Source organism: Argopecten irradians, chromosome 16 (assembly GCF_041381155.1).
Source record: "Argopecten irradians isolate NY chromosome 16, Ai_NY, whole genome shotgun sequence".
NCBI classification, from domain to species: Eukaryota; Metazoa; Mollusca; class Bivalvia; order Pectinida; family Pectinidae; genus Argopecten; species Argopecten irradians.
In genome coordinates this window covers 29998421-30018654 of record NC_091149.1, presented here as the reverse complement: position 1 = coordinate 30018654, position 20234 = coordinate 29998421, and the positions used below count along the sequence as shown (strand labels likewise).

At 36.2% G+C, this 20234-nt stretch overlaps 1 protein-coding gene across 9 annotated transcripts in view; it reads right to left on the bottom strand.

Annotated features, from left to right (window-relative positions):
• The window catches only part of LOC138310315 (collagen alpha-1(I) chain-like), a 147826-nt gene that overhangs the window by 74293 nt on the left and 53299 nt on the right, over nt 1–20234 (bottom strand). For 8 of the 9 annotated variants that reach the window (XM_069251471.1, XM_069251473.1, XM_069251474.1 and 5 more), the window contains exon 1: nt 7668–7815. The exons of the other annotated variant lie outside the window; for it this stretch is intronic. In XM_069251471.1, the coding sequence (XP_069107572.1) occupies nt 7668–7800 (133 nt within the window). In that variant the 5' untranslated portion in view covers nt 7801–7815. Of the gene's footprint in view, nt 1–7667; nt 7816–20234 lie in introns of those variants that run through there. 9 annotated transcript variants of the gene reach the window in all.

Sequence of the window (20234 nt, the reverse complement as noted above, 5' to 3'; positions counted from 1 at the left end):
CACACTGTCAGGGTATTTTCACTGTTTTATCTCTGTCAGTCAGTATTCACCAGCTGTTTTATGATCGACATTTATTGTCAAGCAGAGAGAGAATTCAGACAAGTTGACCTACAATATCAACAGAGGAAAAAAAGGTTCTGATACACCACAGTACATAAAACACCCACGGGAGTCGGGTTGTGACCCGGTATAACAGTCTGATACACCACAGTACATGAAACACCCACGGGAGTCGGGTTGTGACCCGGTATAACAGGAATCTATAGACAGTATTAGGGGTGCACTTACCGGACACTCTGATACACACAGTACATAAACATTTGTGGGTGCAACTTCCCTCAATTGATGACATAGTTTAGAGCTGAAGTCTATAGTAACGAGAGTTTTATTGTTTACTTGTCATGATGAGATATCTAACTCAGAACTTTTTTATTTCCAGAGAAATGACATTGAATGGATGTGGGTGGATGATGGAGATGATGGATTCGTGTATGTTTAGTTGTGGGTGGGGTTAGGGAGAAAGTGCTAGTCTGAAGATTTGTACAGATGATAATTCCACTGATGTTAGAGGCAGCAAAACTGACATTCTAACAGCATCTGATGGAACAAATATAGATATTGTAGTTCTACCTATTACAGAGGTACATTGCAGATCATATTACTAGGGTTACAACTTGGATGTATTTCAGACAGCTAGAAAAACTTTTAAAAATGCCAATGGAGGTTGCAGGAAGCATATTGTATTTAAACCAATTTTTTACCATAACAAAATAATAGTCTAGCGAGATATTTTAATCATTCCCAGAAGGAATTTGAACTTAATTTTTCAAAGACTGTTTGCTAATGAAGAAACGATTCTTCCCCAGGATCATCGAGACACCAATCCAATACTTTATATATATCAATACTACCGACCCAAACACATTTTGCTATAAAGTATATACAATATTTGTGTTAACCAGGTCCAGAAATCACTGCATTACAATGGTAATGAGGTAGACATTGCTGGAGAGTAATAGCCACATAAACCTGGATTTCTGGAGAGTTATAGCCACATAAACCTGGATTTCTAATTCTCCTACTCCATAGATACTAGAGCAGGGAGCAGGGGGGTACAATATTATAGGTACGTGTTGGTGCCTTATCAACCTGGATTTCTAAGTCTCCTATACTCCATAGATACTAGAGCAGGGGGGTACAATATTATAGGTACGTGTTGGTGCCATATAAACCTGGATTTCTAAGTCTCCTATACTCCATAGATACTAGAGCAGGGAGCAGGGGGGTACAATATTATAGGTACGTGTTGGTGTCATATAAATCTGGATTTCTAAGTCTCCTATATTCCATAGATACTAGAGCAGGGAGCAGGGGGGTACAATATTATAGGTATGTGTTGGTGCCATATAAACCTGAATTTTTAAGTCTCCCATACTCCATAGATACTAGAGCAGAGGGGTACAATATTATAGGTACGTGTTGGTGCCTTATCAACCTGGATTTCTAAGTCTCCTATACTCCATAGATACTAGAGCAGGGGGGTACAATATTATAGGTACGTGTTGGTGCCATATAAACCTGAATTTCTAAGTCTCCCATACTCCATAGATACTAGAGCAGGGAGCAGGGGGGTACAATATTATAGGTACGTGTTGGTGCCTTATAAACCTGGATTTCTAAGTCTCCTATACTCCATAGATACTAGAGCAGGGAGCAGGGGGGTACAATATTATAGGTACGTGTTGGTGCCATATAAACCTGGATTTCTAAGTCTCCCATACTCCATAGATACTAGAGCAGGGAGCAGGGGGGTACAATATTATAGGTACGTGTTGGTGCCTTATCAACCTGGATTTCTAAGTCTCCTACTCCATAGATACTAGAGCAGGGAGCAGGGGAGTACAATATTATAGGTACGTGTTGGTGCCATATAAACCTGAATTTCTAAGTCTCCCATACTCCATAGATACTAGAGCAGGGAGCAGGGGGGTACAATATTATAGGTACGTGTTGGTGCCATATAAACCTGGATTTCTAAGTCTCCCATACTCCATAGATACTAGAGCAGGGAGCAGGGGGGTACAATATTATAGGTACGTGTTGGTGCCATATAAACCTGGATTTCTAAGTCTCCCATACTCCATAGATACTAGAGCAGGGAGCAGGGGGGTACAATATTATAGGTACGTGTTGGTGCCTTATAAACCTGGATTTCTAAGTCTCCTACTCCATAGATACTAGAGCAGGGAGCAGGGGGGTACAATATTATAGGTACGTGTTGGTGCCTTATCAACCTGGATTTCTAAGTCTCCTATACTCCATAGATACTAGAGCAGGGAGCAGGGGAGTACAATATTATAGGTACGTGTTGGTGCCATATAAACCTGAATTTCTAAGTCTCCCATACTCCATAGATACTAGAGCAGGGAGCAGGGGAGTACAGTATTATAGGTACGTGTTGGTGCCATATAAACCTGGATTTCTAAGTCTCCTACTCCATAGATACTAGAGCAGGGAGCAGGGGGGTACAATATTATAGGTACGTGTTGGTGCCATATAAACCTGGATTTCTAAGTCTCCTATACTCCATAGATACTAGAGCAGGGAGCAGGGGAGTACAATATTATAGGTACGTGTTGGTGCCATATAAACCTGGATTTCTAAGTCTCCTATACTCCATAGATACTAGAGCAGGGAGCAGGGGAGTACAATATTATAGGTACGTGTTGGTGCCATATAAACCTGAATTTCTAAGTCTCCCATACTCCATAGATACTAGAGCAGGGAGCAGGGGGAGTACAATATTATAGGTACGTGTTGGTGCCATATAAACCTGGATTTCTAAGTCTCCCATACTCCATAGATACTAGAGCAGGGAGCAGGGGAGTACAATATTATAGGTACGTGTTGGTGCCATATAAACCTGGATTTCTAAGTCTCCTATACTCCATAGATACTAGAGCAGGGAGCAGGGGGGTACAATATTATAGGTACATGTTGGTGTCATATAAATCTGGATTTCTAAGTCTCCTGTATTCCATAGATACTAGAGCAGGGAGCAGGGGGGTACAATATTATAGGTATGTGTTGGTGCCATATAAACCTGAATTTTTAAGTCTCCCATACTCCATAGATACTAGAGCAGAGGGGTACAATATTATAGGTACGTGTTGGTGCCTTATCAACCTGGATTTCTAAGTCTCCTATACTCCATAGATACTAGAGCAGGGGGGTACAATATTATAGGTACGTGTTGGTGCCATATAAACCTGAATTTCTAAGTCTCCCATACTCCATAGATACTAGAGCAGGGAGCAGGGGGGTACAATATTATAGGTACGTGTTGGTGCCTTATAAACCTGGATTTCTAAGTCTCCTATACTCCATAGATACTAGAGCAGGGAGCAGGGGGGTACAATATTATAGGTACGTGTTGGTGCCATATAAACCTGGATTTCTAAGTCTCCTATACTCCATAGATACTAGAGCAGGGGGGTACAATATTATAGGTACGTGTTGGTGCCATATAAACCTGGATTTCTAAGTCTCCCATACTCCAAATATTTATACTGATGGAGAGGTAGGCCATACAATACTCAGCAGGGAGGTTATAGGCACAGAGATTCCACAGTGTACAAGATATGCACCCCAATACAGTGTGTACAATTGTATCACAGGGAGCAATGCCACTGTTGTAATATTCCATGTGCATTACATAGCTGGCACTATAGCCTTTCGAACATTATAAAAACTATCAAAAGCTTGTGGCAATATCAGCATTTGTGATGTGGAGCTGACCAATTGCTTGTGAGATTACGGAGCCTACCAAAACGTTTGTGGGAAGAACAGCATTTCTGGTGAGCTTTACTTGTCAACCCAATGCTTATGGAATTTTCAGTAACATTATAGAACCTACCAAATGCTTGATGGAAGAAAATCATTTCTCTTGAACAATAAAGGGTCTAACTAAGGCTTGTAAAAAGACTAGCATTTCTGGTGAACATTTCCAAAGCCTACCAAATGTAAAAAGACTAGCATTTCTGGTGAACATTTCCAAAGCCTACCAAATGTAAAAAAGACTAGCATTTCTGGTGAACATTTCCAAAGCCTACCAAATGTAAAAAGACTAGCATTTCTGGTGAACATTTCCAAAGCCTACCAAATGTAAAAAGACAAGCATTTCTGGTGAACATTTCCAAAGCCTACCAAATGTAAAAAAGACTAGCATTTCTGGTGAACATTTCCAAAGCCTACCAAATGTAAAAAGACTAGCATTTCTGGTGAACATTTCCAAAGCCTACCAAATGTAAAAAGACAAGCATTTCTGGTGAACATTTCCAAAGCCTACCAAATGTAAAAAGACAAGCATTTCTGGTGAACATTTCCAAAGCCTACCAAATGTAAAAAGACTAGCATTTCTGGTGAACATTTCCAAAAGCCTACCAAATGTAAAAAGACTAGCATTTCTGGTGAACATTTCCAAAAGCCTACCAAATGTAAAAAGACTAGCATTTCTGGTGAACATTTCCAAAGCCTACCAAATGTAAAAAGACTAGCATTTCTGGTGAACATTTCCAAAGCCTTCCAAATGTAAAAAGACAAGCATTTCTGGTGAACATTTCCAAAGCCTTCCAAATGTAAAAAGACTAGCATTTCTGGTGAACATTTCCAAAGCCTTCCAAATGTAAAAAGACCAGCATTTCTGGTGAACATTTCCAAAGCCTACCAAATGCAACATGTGAAGGGTAAAGCAAGATCAAAGTACATAAATAAATTGTGAAGTCTCCATGTTGTCCACAGTTTTAAACAACACAGCTATATCACATCAACACATCATTTTTAATCTATTTGTGTATTTGATATTATGACCAGCTGTATCTAACATTTACTTATTCACCCCTGAAGTTGTATTTGGACTCTTCTGAATCAAAGAGTGGAATGGTCCATTATGAACTTTCAGGGGTGAATCAGTTAACAACTGCTTACATTTTTTTGCTTACAAATTCTGTTAAGTCCTGGAGGCTTTGTGTTCAAATATCTGGCATCTATCAAACAGGCCGTATGAATAAACAATTTCAAATTAAAGAAAAGAGAATGTTTATAGTGATTCTGGATAACTTATGTGGGTTAAGCCTTCAGAAATCTAGACTAAATTCACTTTTTTCTTTGCAATAAACATTTCAATCGAATTGAAAAATTCACAGAAGAAAATTTCCTTTAAAATTGAATTAAGTAATTTTGAAATATTTTATCTTCTTAAGCCATAAAAACTTTCCAACAATATTGAAATAATCTCCTTTACACAATGCATAATGAGTAGTGTTTATCTGGGCATCAGGAAATAAATCGCCATTACAAACAAAATTTAAGTAATTGATATAATACCCATATCTTAACAAGATAGCTTAGACGTAAACTTGATAACTCCAAAATCAGAGCATAAATCGTATGAGAACGTAGAAACAAAATCAGTTTTTCAGTGAGATTGGACCTAGTGAGATCTATAATGACTTCTGTTCTGGTATCTGAACCTATTACATCTGTACGCCTCGCCTTGTATCTCCTATTGTATGCCTTTGAATTTCTACACCCTAACACCGGCTACTGAGAACAGGAGAATCAACCTCGCCTCAGAGTGTTGTGTGTCAGATTTAACAGTTAAGTCCGCCACTAATTGCTTGATCCCCACTAATTGCTTGATCCCCACTAATTGCTTGATCAGCCATTGATGAGACTGTCAACAGTTTTCTATTCCATGCAAATATAAATTTCTTCTGTAGTACTGACCAATGTGAGTTTTCTATTCTACACAGTTATACACTAGTCATTCACCCCCTGAAATTTCATAATGAACTGACCTAGTCTTTGATTTAGAAGAGTCTAAATGTGTCTTCAGGGAGGAATGAGATCATTTATGGTATATCATATGATCACCTGTTTTATTTCTCAAATCCCTGTGTTGACTTCTGATACTGCAAATACTTGCTTTATCTGTTGATATCACAAATTCCTGTGCTTATACCTACTTGATCACTTTAATAATGTTACTGTGTAGTGGGAGATGTGACATAGGAAGACAGGGTTCACAAATCGTTTTGTACGTTACAAAGATAGGTACCATATTTGCAAACTGAAAAGTTATGATATCATCTTCCTAAAATGGAAAGGGGAAATAACTAAAAGGGGAAATAACTCCTTTAGTAGGTGCAGAATTTTCATTCCTGACCAGTTGTGGTTTCAAAAACTTACAATTCTGCTTGGACAACGTTTTGGACTTGGGGCAATGGTGCCTGTCTTGTATGAAAGTAGAATTGACTTACCTGGAAAAGAAAGAGAAAAGAAAATCATTAATATATTACATACCATACATTTTAACAAAATAAACAGTAACTAATGATAAATCCATTTTTCTTCCTCACAGCTTTGGACATTTAAGGGTATAAGGATTTGTTGCAGTTTTCAAATTAAATTACAATCAACCTAGAAAGAGTTTCCTGAGCAACCAGATTCCCTAAATGACCCTTGAACTCGTGACCCTGAATTGTTACCATGGCTACGTAGGTTAAATGTGAAAACATCTGAACTAACTGAAAAGCATTGTTCCAGCACAAAAATTACTTTTTATTTATTTTGCAACCCTACTTCCAGTTCTTTAATTTACTTTTTAACCATTAAAAGATTTAGCTCTGCAATGACTTTTTAACCAAATCACAACCTAGTTTCATTTCCGTAATTACTTCTTAACTAATGTCTGTTCTGATCCTTTCAGTCATTAATTATACTACACAGTATATACTTAGTAAAATGTATGTTTCTCCTCTTTAACTAATTAGTTATGATAAACAGGTGTACTTAGTGAAATGTTTGCAGAAAACATTTTAGTTGTCATCCTGTTAGGGAGAGATCATAAACATGCATCACTTACACAGACACACATCACAAGACCTGCATACTAATGGCATGTATACAATGGTATATAAACATCACCAGCTTTAATGGTCAGCCGTGATAATTCACAAATTATATACCACACACACAAAGTTTCATCATTTCAGACTCATTAAATACATATATAGTCTGTCCATGAATTATAATCTTTATTTTTGAATTTTTATTTTCGTGAAATATGAGAAACTCTAAATTTCAATAAAGCATTCATAAAAGCTAACACGAACATGATGCCGTAGGGTTAAGCTATATTGTTTATTGTGATAATACAAAATTTAAAGCCGCAACTTGACAATATGCCAAGAAATAATGTACTTGTGAAGAAAGCAGTTAATTAATTTTGCTTTATTTTTGTCAACCTACAGGTGCAGAGGCTATAATTTATCCCAAAGTGGGCAGGAGAACGGGTGAAGACGAGCCTTCCCTACAGCTCTGACTGGCAGGTGTAGAGGTGGGCGATTTGTCTTGTCACGGCACACAGCGTATCATGTGTACAAGAAACGAAACACCTACAGCTTAATTTATACAGTGACAAAGAATTCTGAAAATGCATGCAACATTTTGGTTGAATTTCAACAAAACTTGAAACACGAAAAAATGCACATTTGTAGACTCGGTTTGAAATATTTGTAACAGAGGTAATAAAAAGTTGCGATGTGTTACAAAAGTATATATTCTGTATATAGGGAGATATATAACTAAGCTTGGAGAAGTGCTACCTTGTCGTTTGTGAGAATAAGACAGACACACAAAACAGTGAACTCGGCCTGGAAGTCTGTAACAGAGACAGATATATACAGACATTCTTGTACCATGTTTTCCTTGAGGATTCAGTGCTTTCAGAGACACCATACTGACAGCAACCTAAACAATATTGCACCAAATAACAACAGGTGCTGTTTGTCTATCACAAACCTGTGACAGTGGCCGTCCTTAGGGACATCCTGATGCACAAGCTCCTCAATCACATTGACTATTGAAGGCCACACAGAAACCTGCCAAACTGTCAACCCTTTCAAACATTCTATTGACACAGAAACATTTTCGGGGTATTCAGATTTGTAACCATAGCATTGTGATTAGAAGACAACATGAAAAAAAAATAAAGTTTGATAATGAAAGGTGTCATTTTGACACAGATTAAAATAAATTATAAATATTCTTTGTAAAACTGCCAGAAAATCATATGTTAGCCTTGACAATATTTACTAGACATATTTCACAGGAACTTCAAGTTTGGTTCTTGAACCTACTTCGTTTAAAATTTTGAAGTTACATAGAAAATAGCACATTAAGTAACCAATATCATTTTTAGGGGAAATGCAATTTAAAACAAATTCCATTGTGATCATCACTCAGACCAGTTGATGACCCTGATACCCTGTACAACCAATATCATTTTTAGGGGAAATGCCATTTAAAACAAATTCCATTTTGATCATCACTCAGACCAGTTGATGACCCTGATACCCTGTACAACCAATATCATTTTTAGGGGAAATGCCATTTAAAACAAATTCCATTTTGATCATCACTCAGACCAGTTGACCTGACCCTGAACCCTGTACAACCAAACCAATATCATTTTTAGGGGAAATGCCATTTAAAACAAATTCCATTGTGATCATCACTCAGACCAGTTGATGACCCTGATACCCTGTACAACCAATATCATTTTTAGGGGAAATGCCATTTAAAACAAATTCCATTGTGATCATCACTCAGACCAGTTGATGACCCTGATACCCTGTACAACCAATATCATTTTTAGGGGAAATGCCATTTAAAACAAATTCCATTGTGATCATCACTCAGACCAGTTGATGACCCTGATACCCTGTACAACCAATATCATTTTTAGGGGAAATGCAATTTAAAACAAATTCCATTTTGATCATCACTCAGACCAGTTGATGACCCTGATACCCTGTACAACCAATATCATTTTTAGGGGAAATGCCATTTAAAACAAATTCCATTTTGATCATCACTCAGACCAGTTGATGACCCTGATACCCTGTACAACCAATATCATTTTTAGGGGAAATGCAATTTAAAACAAATTCCATTGTGATCATCACTCAGACCAGTTGATGACCCTGATACCCTGTACAAACCAATATCATTTTTAGGGGAAATGCCATTTAAAACAAATTCCATTTTGATCATCACTCAGACCAGTTGATGACCCTGATACCCTGTACAACCAATATCATTTTTAGGGGAAATGCAATTTAAAACAAATTCCATTGTGATCATCACTCAGACCAGTTGATGACCCTGATACCCTGTACAACCAATATCATTTTTAGGGGAAATGCCATTTAAAACAAATTCCATTGTGATCATCACTCAGACCAGTTGATGACCCTGATACCCTGTACAACCAATATCATTTTTAGGGGAAATGCCATTTAAAACAAATTCCATTGTGATCATCACTCAGACCAGTTGATGACCCTGATACCCTGTACAACCAATATCATTTTTAGGGGAAATGCAATTTAAAACAAATTCATCATCACTCAGACCAGTTGATGACCCTGATACCCTGTACAACCAATATCATTTTTAGGGGAAATGCCATTTAAAACAAATTCCATTTTGATCATCACTCAGACCAGTTGATGACCCTGATACCCTGTACAACCAATATCATTTTTTAGGGGAAATGCAATTTAAAACAAATTCCATTGTGATCATCACTCAGACCAGTTGATGACCCTGATACCCTGTACAACCAATATCATTTTTAGGGGAAATGCAATTTAAAACAAATTCCATTTGATCATCACTCAGACCAGTTGATGACCCTGATACCCTGTACAACCAATATCATTTTTAGGGGAAATGCAATTTAAAACAAATTCCATTTTGATCATCACTCAGACCAGTTGATGACCCTGATACCCTGTACAACCAATATCATTTTTAGGGGAAATGCAATTTAAAACAAATTCCATTTGATCATCACTCAGACCAGTTGATGACCCTGATACCCTGTACAACCAATATCATTTTTAGGGGAAATGCCATTTAAAACAAATTCCATTTTGATCATCACTCAGACCAGTTGATGACCCTGATACCCTGTACAACCAATATCATTTTTAGGGGAAATGCAATTTAAAACAAATTCCATTTGATCATCACTCAGACCAGTTGATGACCCTGATACCCTGTACAAACAATATCATTTTACGGGGAATGCAATTTAAAAAAAAACAAATTCCATTTTGATCATCACTCAGACCAGTTGATGACCCTGATACCCTGTACAACCAATATCCATTTTTAGGGGAAATGCAATTTAAAACAAATTCCATTTTGATCATCACTCAGACCAGTTGATGACCCTGATACCCTGTACAACCAATATCATTTTTAGGGGAAATGCAATTTAAAACAAATTCCATTGTGATCATCACTCAGACCAGTTGATGACCCTGATACCCTGTACAACCAATATCATTTTTAGGGGAAATGCCATTTAAAACAAATTCCATTGTGATCATCACTCAGACCAGTTGATGACCCTGATACCCTGTACAACCAATATCATTTTTAGGGGAAATGCAATTTAAAACAAATTCCATTTTGATCATCACTCAGACCAGTTGATGACCCTGATACCCTGTACAACCAATATCATTTTTAGGGGAAATGCCATTTAAAACAAATTCCATTGTGATCATCACTCAGACCAGTTGATGACCCTGATACCCTGTACAACCAATATCATTTTTAGGGGAAATGCCATTTAAAACAAATTCCATTGTGATCATCACTCAGACCAGTTGATGACCCTGATACCCTGTACAACCAATATCATTTTTAGGGGAAATGCAATTTAAAACAAATTCCATTTTGATCATCACTCAGACCAGTTGATGACCCTGATACCCTGTACAACCAATATCATTTTTAGGGGAAATGCAATTTAAAACAAATTCCATTTTGATCATCACTCAGACCAGTTGATGACCCTGATACCCTGTACAACCAATATCATTTTTAGGGGAAATGCAATTTAAAACAAATTCCATTTTGATCATCACTCAGACCAGTTGATGACCCTGATACCCTGTACAACCAATATCATTTTTAGGGGAAATGCAATTTAAAACAAATTCCATTTTGATCATCACTCAGACCAGTTGATGACCCTGATACCCTGTACAATCTTATCATGATTTTAAAAACATCAATGGTAGCAAATTCCTCTCTTTAAGTATTTCCGCATAATTTTTCAAAGAGCTTGAAACCCTAATTCAAGTGTAATTCGAATAATTGTATATGAATGCACATATTAATGTCAGTAAAAGCCCTTGATGATGAATTGATGTTTATACGAATGTGTCGTAAATAATGAAGAAACAAAACATTATACATCGAAAATTGGTGTATAGGTAGGTACAGGATACTTAGACAGGTCATAAAGAGACTCAGTGACCTTTACCGTGACCTTTACATGTGACCTTTACTTCTGAAGATTTATATGTTCTTCCCACCTCTATCACAGTCCATTAGCATCACTGCCAGGTCTGAAGTATAACACTACGATCCCCATAACAGTAATCTGTATTGTTCCGGGAGTGTTGGTCGCCATCACAATAATCTGTATTGTTCCGAGAGTGTCGGACGCCACACCTATAGATAAACAAACCCACCCTGATATCCGGACAGCCATCTTGGTACCAGAACTGGCCAGCTGATCGTGTCAGAATGTAAATGTCAATTAATATTTACAGATATCAATGAGCTCTTTTATATACAAGTTATACCAGAGGGGCTGAATACAGGGACCTCTAACTGATAACAGAGAAGATCAGGGCAGCCACCTTATATTCTAGGTCAGACTCAATCTCAACATGATTCAAATTGCAGGACAGCGAGCTTCAAGTTGTGCAAAAATATTAATAATTCTATGTATTCTTATATAAATATTTGTCTTTCACAATAACTGTAAAACAAGCTTTAAATTATAATTAACTTTTATAGAGGCTTACACAGATTGAAAACTCAGATAGCAGCACTGGGTGGCTTGAAACCCAACCAAATCGTGTTTCACTGAGTATACAACTTCAGGCAGTTCCTTGATTAACAGCCGGGGTCATTTATTTGTTGAAAAGTCAAATCAATATCACTGATATCACTCATTTCATTATATTAACCAATATATTTACTTATATATTTACATTCGTATATAGTCTTTAAGAAACATTTTCCCAAAATAGAGCCAGCTAGCTCTGAATCTGCAGGCAGACAGTGGTATTACTGGAATGAGGTGCATGTTGGTGTTGACATTTTACAACGGCATTCATCACACTATAACCACCGACTGCTCTGTGAGGGACTGGGTGGTAGTAGCTTTATCAGAAATTAATCTGACATCTACCAGATGTAAGGTGTGTCCATACACATTGGAGGCTGCAGTTCACCATCACACCCCTCCCCCATATCACTCCTCCCCCTCCCCCATATCACTTCTCCCCCTCCCCCATATCACTCCCCCATCCCTTTCATTTCTTTAAATTTGTCCCCTCCATCCCCCTTCTATTATTGCACAATTTCCCCTATCTCAAATATATCTGTTAACAGTGTAAGTTTCCCCTGACCCCTACACTCATCACCTCCCACATACACATAATTACCTTCCCCCTTCACTATATCAGTATGAATTTAGTGTCCCCTCCCTACCTTACCCTCACCCTCCCCCCCCCCCCCCCCCCCCACGTGTCTTATTACCTTAAAACTTGTCTAGATACAAATCACATCATCACTATAGTTTTTCTTACAGGAAAACTACCAAAGAAGGCCATCCCAAACCAAAGAAGGCCATCCCAAACCAAAGAAGGCCATCCCAAACCAAAGAAGGCCATCCCAAACCAAAGAAGGCCATCCCAAACCAAAGAAGGCCATCCCAAACCAAAGAAGGCCATCCCAAACCAAAGAAGGCCATCCCAAACCAAAGAAGGCCATCCCAAACCAAAGAAGGCCATCCCAAACCAAAGAAGGCCATCCCAAACCAAAGAAGGCCATCCCAAACCAAAGAAGGCCATTCCTTCCCTCTGTTAATAAAAACCAAAATGTTTACAGCAACCTCGAATCAGAAATGGTCGTTTAGACTGAAGTATTTGATTTACAAGCTATAAAGTACAATGTTGAGGACAAAAACATATGTTAGATAGGATAGGTATAACACTGACCCAGTTCTGACTAACTCCCGCCCAGCAGATCAAAGCTTTCCATGGAAGAGGAGGCAATAACTCCCGCCCAGCAGATCAAAGCTTTCCATGGAAGAGGAGGCAATCAGTTCAGGAAAGGTACCTAAAGCCTTGTCAGCTTAACCATGGAGGGAAACAGTTCAGGGAATGTGATATATCTAAAGCCTTGTCAACTTAACAATGGAGGCAATCTGTTTAGGGAAGGTGAGCTGCTGAATGTGTCTACCTTACCTGAAGCTTACTGTACTGATCCAAGGATGAAATCCGACCCAACTCAGACATGTATATGCTACTATGAATTATTTCTAAAATATTTCTGGAGGTGGGTTATCTAAGTACTTTGATATCTATAAGAACTGATAATGAAGCACCTGTCCAGTACTCCAATATATACTTATTTCAACTTAATTACACACACCATATATACCACTTGACCAAATTCCAATGCAATTGGTGGGGACTTCAGGCCCAAGTATGGTTAGTATAGTGGTAACGAGTACAGTTTTCTGCAGGTAGAAAATTATACCAAACAACAGGTCTATACTAAGGTATAATATATACCATTGGCAATATCACTACCCAAACGACAGATTTAGGTAGAATACCAAACAACAAGTCTAGGTTGAATACTCAGATACCACTATTATCACTACCCAAACGACAGATTTAGGTAGAATACTATACCAAACAACAAGTCTAGGTTGAACACTCAGATACCACTATTATCACTACCCAAACGACAGATTTAGGTAGAATACCAAACAACAAGTCTAGGTGGAATACTCAGATACCACTATTATCACTACCCAAACGACAGATTTAGGTAGAATACTATACCAAACAACAAGTCTAGGTTGAACACTCAGATACCACTATTATCACTACCCAAACGACAGATTTAGGTAGAATACCAAACAACAAGTCTAGTACTCAGATACCACTATTATCACTACCCAAACGACAGATTTAGGTAGAATACCAAACAACAAGTCTAGGTTGAATACTCAGATACCACTATTATCACTACCCAAACGACAGATTTAGGTAGAATACCAAACAACAAGTCTAGGTTGAATACTCAGATACCACTATTATCACTACCCAAACGACAGATTTAGGTAGAATACCAAACAACAAGTCTAGGTTGAATACTCAGATACCACTATTATCACTACCCAAACGACAGATTTAGGTAGAATACCAAACAACAAGTCTAGGTTGAATACTCAGATGCCACTATTATCACTACCCACACGACAGATTTAGGTAGAATACCAAACAACAAGTCTAGGTTGAATACTCAGATACCACTATTATCACTACCCAAACGACAGATTTAGGTAGAATACCAAACAACAAGTCTAGGTTGAATACTCAGATACCACTATTATCACTACCCAAACGACAGATTTAGGTAGAATACCAAACAACAAGTCTAGGTTGAATACTCAGATACCACTATTATCACTACCCAAACGACAGATTTAGGTAGAATACCAAACAACAAGTCTAGGTTGAATACTCAGATACCACTATTATCACTACCCAAACGACAGATTTAGGTAGAATACCAAACAACAAGTCTAGGTTGAATACTCAGATACCACTATTATATCATCCATAAAACAGACTGAGATAATGTGTAGAATTGCACACCCACCACACCTCCATATTACTGTGTAACGTTCTATATAGGGATGTAACACCTGATCTCTCGTTATATACAGGTGTGTCTAATGGCCGTTATACTGTAACAGCATCTCTATCAATGACTTACCTGGATCATTTGTACCTATCTCTATTTACTATAAAGTAAGGTATACATTCATGTAGGTGAGAGATACCATAACGAACTCTAAAACAGGTGAGATATACCATAACGAACTCTAAAATAGGTGAGAGATACCATAACGACCTCTAAAACAGGTAAGCCAGATACCATAATGACATTTACTGTAATGTCCACACAGGTAAAAAATGCTAACAACCTTTTAGGTAACTTTCATGTTCAGGTGACCTTAAAGACCTTTTAGGTAATGTCAACGTACAGGTGAGGCAGACACGTTAACGACCTTTAACTTCTATGTACAGGTGAAATGTTACCTAAATACCACCAGACAGACACTTAACGACCAACAGAAACAGGTGTTTTCTGTAAACTCTCACCTTACACCCTGACTATAGCACCAATTACTGCTAGCTTACACAGGGACCTGTCTCCTCAAGGTCATTTGTTATTGTGCTGTAATGGCCATCAAGGTTATACTAACTAAAGCACCAATAACTGCTAGCTTACACAGGGACCTGTCTCCTCAAGGTTAGGTGTAAGATGCTCATACAAGGAAGGCTATATATATTTGTCTGATGTCAAGGCCATCGAGGATATTGTGTGATGTCAAGGTCGTCGAGGACAGCCTTCTCCTTTGGCAAGATCCATGTATATAGATAGATAGTAGGTTTACTCCTCTTATTGCCCTGATAGCTTGGCAGTCTGATGTCTATTCATCAGACTCAATGAAAACAAGAACAATACACACTCGAATGTGAGACAAGGAACCAGACAGGGAGCCAGACAAGATCTTTCTTACATAAAAGTCAAAGGTTAAATAGAGGTCACTGTGACCAAATTTTAGTTTAGATGAAATGCTGCATAAATGTCCCAATAGAATAGAATGTTTCTGAAAGGTAAAGATACCTCAATGCCATTGGTGAATACTTTGATAGCTATAAAATATACACAGGCAACACAACTCAAAGTTCTTACTTTTAGAAAAGATCACCCGGTGAGCGGAACTTTACTGTATTCTTTACGGCCCGGCCAGATCGTAAGTTAAGGTAAATATATTTATACAGGTATGAATTGGTGTCATACAGAGAGGAGAAAGCATGTATCAAGTGGGACAGCTACTTAGACATGTACAGTATGTTTGTCAACTGTCTGGCTCAATACAGGAGCAAGCAAGGTGATACTGACATTGGACGTGGTAAATGTTCTCAATGTTTGAAATGTGGTAAATGTAATCTTTGGGTGTGTAGTAAATGTCCTTCACTTTTGGTGTGTAATAATGTGATACTGGCATTGGAGAGAGTAAATAGTACTGGTGTGTTATAAAGGTCCTGTTAACACTAACTTCACTGGTGTAGTAATTATCCTTCAGTTTTCTATGCAATAAATAGGTTTCAATTTTAAAGGGCCACTACCTTTCCGAAACGGCTTTTAATTTTTAAAATAGGAATGTAAAACGAGATCAATAATTTTGTAGAGTCGCAGAAGTTATTAACTATACGTTTACTAGTACACTTATCATCACCTTCAGAACTGTTTAATTATAATAAATAAAATGTTAATTTTCATAACGCGGGTCGTTTTATGTTTCCCGCTGTCGTCCTAAATGCCGCGCGGTAGTTGACTATCACTGCGCCAGACGGCAAAACAGCGAAATGAATCTCCACTGTTATTGTATATTAGACAGGAAATCTTGCATATGTTTGGTGTTGTAACCTCATCTTAAGACATTGATATATATTTTCTTTTGTTATTAACGTTTTTAAGAAACCTTTAAATTCTGCTCCGGAAAGGTAGTGGGCCTTTAACTGTACAAATATCACTTCTTTTATTTTGGCCTCTTGGCCATCCTCAGGTACATGTATGGAATCCATCTTGATCTTCCTGATATGAATTTGTAAAAGAGATTTACATTAGATATTTTCTACCTCTTAATGTTTATAGAAATATCTTTCAGCCTACATAGTCTGTTGATACTAAAGAGTAAAACCATTTCCATCTCCTTGTGCTAGTATGATGGCAGCTCTGATGTGTAGTAAATGCTCTAGCACTATATCCACAATTGTTTAGAAATGTCTCTAATACTTATCAGGAAATATTATAACATATTGATATATCAGTTATCCTTTAATCAATTTAAAATAAGAAATAATATAATTTAAACTGAATACAAAAATATAAATTCAGTTTGAATATCATGCAGTATACTTTTTTTGTTCAATAGTGCAATTGTTAAATACGAAATACATTCCAAATGTAGGAGAGGGATATCTTTGTATCAGGACGATTCGGGCGCTATCTAGGATTCTTTAATATGCAAGTAATTTCGTAACCTTAAATAATACCAGTGTAACACGGACCAAGGTTACAGTGACACAGTGCTATTTAAATGGCAGCGTCTGCAGGTATGGAGGGGGGCATTAATTTGAATTCTTTGATTTTCTTGTCCTTTAAATCTAACTTCACATAATACATCCATGCAGTAAATCAAATTGACAGGCAAATGGCTGAGATCTGTTTTATATGTCTGGACAGACGATGTAGAAAATGCCCCAAATTTTTGATATCTTTAAAATCTTTCAATAATTTTTTTTTTTTAAATATGTTTTTAATTATGATAGTTTCACTTGTTTCTGAAACGGTGAAAAAGTGTTTGACTTGACAGAAGCTAATATGGCAGTAATTCATTCTTTTATGTTTTCATTTTGTAACAAAAAAAATCAGATGATCATTCTGTTCTAAATCTTGAAAACAAAGGTATACTCCTGACTTTTAAAAGCATCTTTATCAGAAATGTGCACAAATATTTACCCAAGGATGAAAAAGACTCATGGGCCCTAATGTATTCATATTTCTAGTGATATGAATGAAATTAATCCAAGCTAACAAAAAAAAAAATGCAATTTGCATCAAAAGTTATTTTTCTTCCATATTTGAAGATATTTACTTCATTTACTGCAGAAGGAAAATACAGAATTTCCTCATTTTTAGGACAGGTTATCTGTGTTTCACCTTGAAGGATAGAAAGTTTGTGTACCGTCTAGACTGAAGGCAAATCAACTGTTCTCATATCAGCCTTAGAGCATACATTAAACTCTGGTTTTCTTGTGATTTATTTCTATCAAGGTCATCTGACAAAAGTTTAAGGTTTTGTTTTTTTTGCACAAAACTTTTTCAATGTTCAATCAACTTGATAATATCCTGATTAAACATCGTGTGAAAATCAATAGTTAGAAATACATTTATACAGAATAAAACAACTTATTAATAATGTTCTAATTCAATCACATTAACATTCTTAAAGAATTAAGAATTTTATCTCTGCTGAGCTGAAATCTGTGGTAAGATTTACATCCAGTTCTACACTGTTATAAAAATAGAAAGTTTTTCAAATGCAAATATTTTTTTATGTCATTCATAAAAAATTTGCCTGGTTTTCAAAAGTCCTTTTCACAGAAGACAAAATCTTTTTTTGAAGATCGGTTTAAATATCTCGTGACCTTTAAGTCATTCATAAAAGTAAGTGAAATGTTTTAAATCCTTTCGATTACCAAGGAGGAATATTTTTGTCAGGTTCGGCTTTAACTTATCACACAGCTCTCGAAGGTGACATCACAGGTCACATGTTACAGACTTATCCTGTTGACGGACACTCCCCTGTTTTTATTCCGATTAAATTCGGATCAAACACACACTACTTTATTGTCCGTTATCAATTCACCTTTGATTTCAGTTTTAGAGGCGATCACTTTCTATAAATATTAGGTCATGAATTGATAATATTGACAATTTCATATCATTTTTTTTAAATCCGTTGGTTCGTCTCATAATCTTTTTAAAAATCTTATGATTTATGATTTATGATCAATGATTTTTAACTGATTTTAATAAAATATCTTGAGAAAAAAAATCAATGATTTTTAACTGATTTTAATAAAATATCTTGAGAAAAAAAATGTAACTAATTTTATTTATTTCAATTAAGACTCCTAACAATTTAATAAAATTCTTGAGAAAAAAGATAAATTTTCATTAATTTTACTTATTTCAATTCAAAAATTTTCACTGGTTTTAATTAAATTTTTGAGAAAAATCTATGTTAGAATATTAGAAATGTTATTTATTCTAACTTGTATTATCATACATAATACGTTTTATTATATTTTTTTTATTTTTTATTTTTTTTTGTAAAATCAGTTTTTCATACAATATTCAATTAAATTTTTAATTTGTGTAAAATTTAGTTTCATTCATAATAAATGGTATCCTAGCCTTAACATATTTTTGACGTAACTAAAAGTACATGTTCATTTACATAATCATGATAGGATTGGCATATGCCATGAAATTCGAGACATTTTAAGAAGTACTGTAAAATTAAAGTACTATTAACTTACAAAATTGCAGTCACAAATTAACTCATTCAACTCTGAAGACACATTTAGACTCTTCTAAATCAAAGACTAGACCAGTCCATTATGAAATTTCAGGGGTGAATGAGTTAAAACTGCATTTAATTTTACAACATTATACTTCTAAATCATATTCAAGTTAATTGCTGTCCAAGTTGAAGCTATATTTATATGTTATTAAGAGGTACCATTGCAAAAAAAACAAATCTTCTGTCAATGGATTGAATAGAACTAAAAACCCAATATTAAATTGTTTTTGAACCCAGATGATATATAGCCCCGCCACTTAGAGATCATACGGAATAATATGACCTAATTCAATTGTTTAAATGCGCGTTTAGCTATTTGTGAAGTTCCAATGGAGCCGTCTCATAAATAGAGTCGGCCATTACTTGTATAGTTTTTACCACTAGTCGTTTGATCTATACATATTTTAAGTATTTTACTAACCAGAATATTGACAGATCCTGATTATAGACACGCTATCTGTGTTAGTTTCCTGTATTATATAACAGAATCACACACATGGAAAATCTGCCTATTCAAATGTGTTTTAAATCAGTACAATTCAAATCGTTTGATATTTCGTCATGCTCTGATGAACAGCAATTTTCAGCAGATAATGATAGGTTTATAAGGTCAAGTCTTGTACGTCTGGTCAACTCTCGTAACCTTTAGTAAGAGTCACACATTTCTAATTATATATATCACTCAACTAAAATTGACATTTTCAGCAACAAAAATAATTTAAGAAAATAACCCATTTAGTAATAGGGGGTAAAAAAATCTAATAAAACTAATTATTTATTATTAGATTTGGACGTAAACTGCATGACAATTGTGCTATTTATCATCCCGTGA